General features: G+C 52.3%; 1 protein-coding gene across 2 annotated transcripts; it reads right to left on the bottom strand.

Moving 5' to 3' along the window:
- Window positions 1–304: 304 nt before the first annotated feature.
- C5H19orf25 (chromosome 5 C19orf25 homolog) lies at window positions 305–5,530 on the bottom strand. 2 transcript variants are annotated; one of them, XM_059697350.1, is made up of 3 exons: window positions 5,430–5,530; window positions 5,105–5,236; window positions 305–1,912 (listed from the first exon to the last, which is right to left on the bottom strand). In XM_059697350.1, the coding sequence occupies exons 2-3, from the start codon at window positions 5,232–5,234 to the stop codon at window positions 1,686–1,688; spliced, it is 357 nt and encodes a 118-aa protein (XP_059553333.1). In that variant the 5' UTR covers window positions 5,235–5,236; window positions 5,430–5,530; the 3' UTR covers window positions 305–1,685. The 2 variants fall into 2 exon arrangements, with proteins under 2 accessions (XP_059553333.1, XP_059553332.1); XM_059697349.1 differs by having other exon boundaries at window positions 5,420–5,503.
- Window positions 5,531–6,426: the final 896 nt, after the last annotated feature.

The following is a 6,426-nucleotide window of genomic DNA, read 5'->3' as shown; positions in this document are numbered from 1 at the left end:
CAGAGCACCCTCAGCCCAAGACCGTGAGCAACCACCACCAGCTGGATGTTGAATTGGGGACAACATGCCTGCAGGTGCAGCATTACCTCACTCCCTCTGCCCCAGTCTGTCACCTGGCCAGTGGCCATAGCGTCCCAGCCAGAGCCTAGTTGTTTTGGCCCATCTGTCTCTGTGTCCCTCCAGACTATGCCCCGGGTCTCTGCAGTGTTACAAGATGTGTAAATACATATAGCCCAGTTTCCCCTCTCCCACCCCAGTCAGCCTAAAGCCATCGTCTGGTGGAAGGAAGGCACAGAACCAGGCATCTTATGTGCACCTTTAATAAATGGAGCTGTTGAATCTTGCTCTCCACAGCTATTTTCAAGTGGGTGAGGACTGGGTGGGCGGGGCTGGAGTACTTTGTGGGTTTTCCATCCAGACTGCCCGCCCTGGGTCCATGTGCTAGAGGCAGATCGGGCTGTGGGATTTGTTTAAGGAGAGCACTCAGGACAGGCGGATGCATAGAAGGTAGCTGGAGTGTCTCACCGTGATCCTGGCATGAGGGAGGGCTCTGGAGCCCCTAGACTCAGACTCAGGTGACCCAACCTGAAGGCCAGGGACATGCAGGGAGGGGTGACTTCCCAGCCCAGGGCAGCAGGACACTTTGAGACATTAGCAGGTAGGCCAGGGGGTGCTGGACAGTGTAGCCTCAGTGTCCACTGCCCTAGCTGGAGCCATGCTAGCATGTTCTGAATGCCTGTGCCCCCAAGGGTTTCATGGATCTTTCAGGTTTAAGCAGGCACCCCTTCTTCCAGAAGAAAGAGATGCTGGGTCACCCGTGTCAAGAACTTGCCTTGTTTGTCCATGCTTCCCTAAGCTCATGGGGAAACCTGGAAAAGAGTGGCCCACAGAGGTACTGTCCAGAAGGCTGGTGGCAGTGGGGATTTCATCTGAGGGACTTCTTGGGGACACCTATGACGGCTTGGTCTGCCAGGACGGAGGTGGCCGGATGAGGGCTCCAGGCAAGTAATAACTGACTGGCCTGTCCTATCTTGGGAGCCCAGGCCAGCATCCCATCTGATGGATTCCACAGCCATCAGGTTGGTCCTGCACCCCAACCATGAACCGGTCGCACAAGTGCTAGCCTAGGGCCCATGCCTTAGATTGAGGTGCTCAGCGCCACTGGAGGCCCCATCTCAGAGCTGGGCCCTACTGGGCAATCTCTCCTCACATGGCCACAGCCACCAAAGTGAGAAAGAACAAAACCCCCATTGTCTTCTGGAACCTCTGGGGGCCCCGCAATTCATATAGAGACAGGCTCAGTTTAATGGGCGATCAGTGAAGCAGGGTTACCAAAGGAAGGGAGGATGGGTCCTGAAGCCCCAAACCAAGTCCAGGCTGACGGCAATCAGGCCCCAGAAGAGAAGCCTGGGGGTGAGTGGCTTCCACAAAGCCTGTCCTGACCCTCGGTAACGGGCCTGTGCCCGGCTGAAGCAGGTGTGCCCCTCACTCTCCACTGTTCCTGCTGCAACCACACACCGGGCAGGCTCTGTCCCCTGGGGTCTCCGGATACCAAGGCAGGCTTAGCCATGAAACAGAGAGGCCAGAATCTGCTTCTGGGACCCAGGGGCCCATTGTCGATGTGACAGGAGGCCATGGGGTGCACTCTCCAGGGACTGCATGCTCAGGCGAGCCCAAGGGTCAGTTCAGCCTGAGAAGGTGGTTGAGGCCCCTGACAGTGCCACCTGCTTCACCTGGACGACGTCCTGCTCCAGCTCCTGGCCAGCTTGCCAAAGGTCCTCACACCTTCGTCTTAGCTCATCACCTGCTTGTCTCAGCCGCTGGTTGGTGGCCACATAGGCCCGGCTCTGCTGGTAGAGCTGCTCCCGCTGGGCCTCAGGATTCTCAGCCCTCCGGGAGGAGCCTGGGGAGTCTGGGGACAGAACACAGACCACTGTTCAGTGAGGGGGCTGAGAGAAGCTTCAATTTACCACCCTTCTGGCAAATTTACCACCCCTTCTGGTCACGGAAGAGGCCCTGCCTGGGGGTGGGTACCATTCCTGTAAAAGGCACTGACCCCACAATGGAACCGCTGAGCAGGCTAGCCCTCATTCCTGTTCTTAAAGCCTCAGATGCAACCTCCTGCTCCCCGAAAAACTATCCCACGGCCCTGTAATCTTGCAAAATCTGACACTTACAGTCAGGAGGCCATAACAACAGGAGGGTGTGGACACAAGTCTCCAGGTGACCCCACTTCCTAACAGTGTGCCCAGCCGAAGGAGGTGGGGTGGAGGGGGGTTGAGGGAGCAGGGCAGAAAAAGCACAGCCTCAGCGTCACCCAGAGACATATCTGGGTCCTCTCCGCTCTGCCTGGGCCCGTTTGAATGGAACAATGCCACCTGCCATGCTTGGTGGCTGTCTGCTGTCACACCCCTGCAGGCCAAATGTCTAGCACAGACCCTACAAACTCTGGTATTTATTAATCACTTTCCCCCACCTGCTTTAGAAATAAGGTGGAAATGCCAGACAGTGCACGTAAAGATTAAGTGTGGTCCTAATAAAAACACGGTCCTGCAGGGGAAGCACCTCTCCATCGAGTGGCCCCAGCACTGCTTGTGCCTCAGTTTCCCCACCCTCCAAATGCTGGCGGACCTATCCATGATTCTTTTTTTTAAATCTTTATTGTTGAAAATATTACAGATGTCCCCTTTTATGCCAATAATTCTTTTTTTAAAAAAATATATTTTATTGGTTTTTTACAGAGAGGAAGGGAGAGAGATAGAGAGTTAGAAACATCGATGAGAGCGATACATTGATCAGCTGCCTCCTGCATATCCCCTACTGGGGATGTGCCCGCAACCCAGGCATATGCCCTTGACCGGAATCGAACCTGGGACCCTTCAGTCCGCAGGCCGACGCTCTATCCACTGAGCCAAACCGGTTTCGGCCAATAATTCTTAAGTTGGGGCTCAAGAAACCTCAGATGACCCAGACTGGAGATAAATCTGGCTTGTTTTCCTAGGACTGCCCATTCAACAGAACATTCCTGGTGATGGAAAAGTCCTCCATCTGAGCTGCCCAATATAGCAGCAGCCACAAATGCCTCTTGGGCACTTGAAATGTGGCTACATGGAACAAAGAACTGCAATTTTTTTACTATTATTTAATTTTTTAAAATGGTTCTCATAGCGTTTCTCACTTCATATTGCCCACAAGACCCGTGTGTACTATCTTGGTCCTAATGGCCTGAGGGAAGGCACTGTCATCTCTTTTGTTCACCTGTTCAGCCCAATGCTTAGAACAGAACCTGGCACGTGAGTTCTTATTTTTGTTTGTTTTATTTTTGCTTTTTTGTTGTTTTTTTGTTAATCCTCATCTGAGGATATTTGCTTAAAATAAATTTAGCTCCTTTCTTTTTTTAAAAACATATATTTTATTGATTTTTTACAGAGAGGAAGGGAGAGAGATAGAGAGTTAGAAACATCGATGAGAGAGAAACATTGATCAGCCGCCTCCTGCACACCTCCCACTGGGGATGTGCCCGCAACCAAGGTACATGCCCTTGACCGGAATCGAACCTGGGACCTTTCAGTCCGCAGGTCAACGCTCTATCCACTGAGCCAAACTGGTTATGGCTCCTTTCTTTTTTTTTAAAAAAAATATTTTATTGATTTGAGAGAGAGGAAGGGAGAGGAAAAGAGAGACAGAAACATCAATGATGAAAGACAATCATTGATTGGCTCCCTCCTGCAGGCCTCACTCTGGGGATCGAGCCTGCAACCTGGGCATGTGCCTTGACTGGGAATCAAACTGGTGACCTCTTGGTTCCTGGGTCAACGCTCAACCTCTGAGCCACACCCGGCTGGTCCGAGGATTTTTTAGAGAGAGTGGAAGGGAGGTGAGGGGGAGACAGGGGAGAGAGAGAGAAACATTGATGTGAGAGAGACACATGGATTGGTTTCCTCCTGCACGCGCCCCGACTGGGGCTGGGGATTGAACCTGCAACGAAGGTACGTGGCCTTAACTGGGAATCGAACCCAAGACCCTTTGGTGCACGGGCCGAAGCTCTAACCACTGAAAAACACTGGCCAGGGCCATAATAGGTTTTTAATGAAGGTTTGTTGGATGAATAGGCAAACTTCATGGACCTGTACACAATTCACCCAACAACTGTAGGCCAAAGCCATTAGTCACTGACCTGCTATAATCTCCACAAGGGACTGAGCAACTTTTCCCACAAATACATAGTTTTGGCTTTGCAGAGCCAGTCAGTCTGTCCTGATAACTCTGCCATTATGTCCTGAAAGCAGCCAGGTTCATTCATCCACAAACAGGCATGGCTGTGCACCAACAGAACTTTACCGACACAAATCTGAACTTCGTACCATTTACACTTATCACAAAACAGTCTCTTCAAAAGCGTAAGCGCCAATCTTAGCTTCCTGGCCTTACCAGAACAGGCGGTGGGCAGGATTTGGCTGCGGACCCAGGCCTGAGATGCCCTTCTGAAGACGCGCCCCACTTTACAATCAGAAGAGAGGGCTCCAGAGGGTAAGGATCATGCCACAGTCTGCTCTAAATCCCACGGTTTCGCCCTAGCTGGTGTGGCTGAATGGATAGAGCGTTGGCCTGCGGACTGAAGAGTCTTGGGTTCGATTCGGTCAAGGGCACATGCCCGGGTTGCTGGTTCGATCCCCAGTTGGGGGTGTGCAGGAGGCAGCAGATGGGTGGTTCTCTTTCATCATTGATGTTTCTTCTCTCTCCCTCTCCCTTCCTCTCTGAAATCAATAGAAATATATATTTTTAATTTTTTAAAAATATATATTTCTTTATTGATTTCAGAGAGGAAGGGAGAGGGAGAGAGAGATAGAAACATCAATGATGAGAATCATTGATTGGCTGCCTCCTGAACACCCTCCACTGGGGAATGAGCTCGCAACCCAGGCATGTGCCCTTGGCCGGAATCGAACCTGGGACCCCTCAGTCCGCAGGCTGACGCGCTATCCACTGAGCCAAGCCGGCTAGGGCAGAAATATATTTTTAAAAAAATAAAAATAAATTCCACGGTTTCAACGGACCTCCTACACCCACCCTCCCACCCGCCGCGCATCTGGGCTCCCGCTACCTTCCGGGGCCAGGGCAGTGAAGACTGGGTCCTCGGCGGGCGCCCCCCGCACGTCCTCCAGGATCTGCTCCGTCGTGGGGGGCGCCGGGCGAGTGGGCAGCACCACGCGCTTCTTGGCCTTCGAGCCCATGCCTGCAGGCGAGAGAAAGGAGCGTCACGAAGGCGTCCACCGCGCCGCCTTTGCCCTCGTCTGTTCCAACTGTCCGGCAAGTACCTACCTACACACTCGTCCGGCCCCGCCCCTCCCGGATCGCCCCGCCCCTTCGGTGTCTAGCTCCACCTCTGCCTCAGTTTCCCCGCTGAAACAGTGCCTACCTCTCCTCACCTGGGCACGCACCGGAGCTGAGAGCGGCTCAGAGCAGACAGTTCTGCTTCCGGTCGGAGTGTGGCCCCGCCCTCCAAGTCCTGAGGCGAACTTCCGGTCTCCTCCTCCTCCGGCCCCCCCGCTCTTCATGAGGTCACGCCCCCTCTTAAAGAGGCCGCGCCCGCGAGCGACTTGGTGTGATCCGAAAGGAGCTGTAGCTGGACCAAAATCAGAGAACACGCGACCTCAACCTCTCCGGACTGGAAACTCAAGGGGTGGGTGTGGGGTCCAATCCAGGCTTCTCTCCTTGCATAACAAAGCGTCCGAGGCCCAGTTTTCTGCAAAAGGGGGACACAACCCCCAACCCACGTGGCTGTCCTGAGAACAAAGTTCCTATCCACACAAGGAGGCCCTGCGCACAGAGGCCTTCAGTGAATGCTAGCTATGCCAATTACCTGCGAGGTGGCCAGGGACGCAGGACATACGCCATCAACTCGCCTGCTGGATCTGGGTCCAGGTCTCCACTCTGATCTCTAAAACCCCCTCCTCTCTGGGTGGTGCCGGATCTGCTAGAATAGACAGGCTCAGAGCATAGGGCGATTTTTGAATTTTTTAAACAGCTTTATTGAATGTAAATTACATGCCATAAAGTCCACTTGTTTAAAGTATACAATTCTGTGGTTTGCGAATATATATACACACACACACACACACACACACACATATATATATATATATATATATATATATATATATATATATATATATATATTTGTGCAACCATTACCACAGTCTAATTCTAGAACGTTTGCATCACCCCAAAACGAAGCCTATTAGCAGTCACTCCCCTCTACCCTCCACTAACCCATTTCCTGTCTCTGTGGATTTGCCTGTTCTGGATATTTCACATAAATGGAATCATAGACTATGTGGCCTTGGGTGTCTGGCTTCTTACTGTTGAGCATCATGGTTCCAAAGTCCACCCGTGTTGTAGTGAGTGTCTCTGCTTCACGCATTT

This window comes from Myotis daubentonii, chromosome 5, assembly GCF_963259705.1.
Source record: "Myotis daubentonii chromosome 5, mMyoDau2.1, whole genome shotgun sequence".
In the NCBI taxonomy this organism is placed as follows: domain Eukaryota; kingdom Metazoa; phylum Chordata; class Mammalia; order Chiroptera; family Vespertilionidae; genus Myotis; species Myotis daubentonii.
The sequence above is the reverse complement of the archived record's forward strand: the minus strand, read 5'-3'. Positions and strand labels throughout refer to the sequence as shown.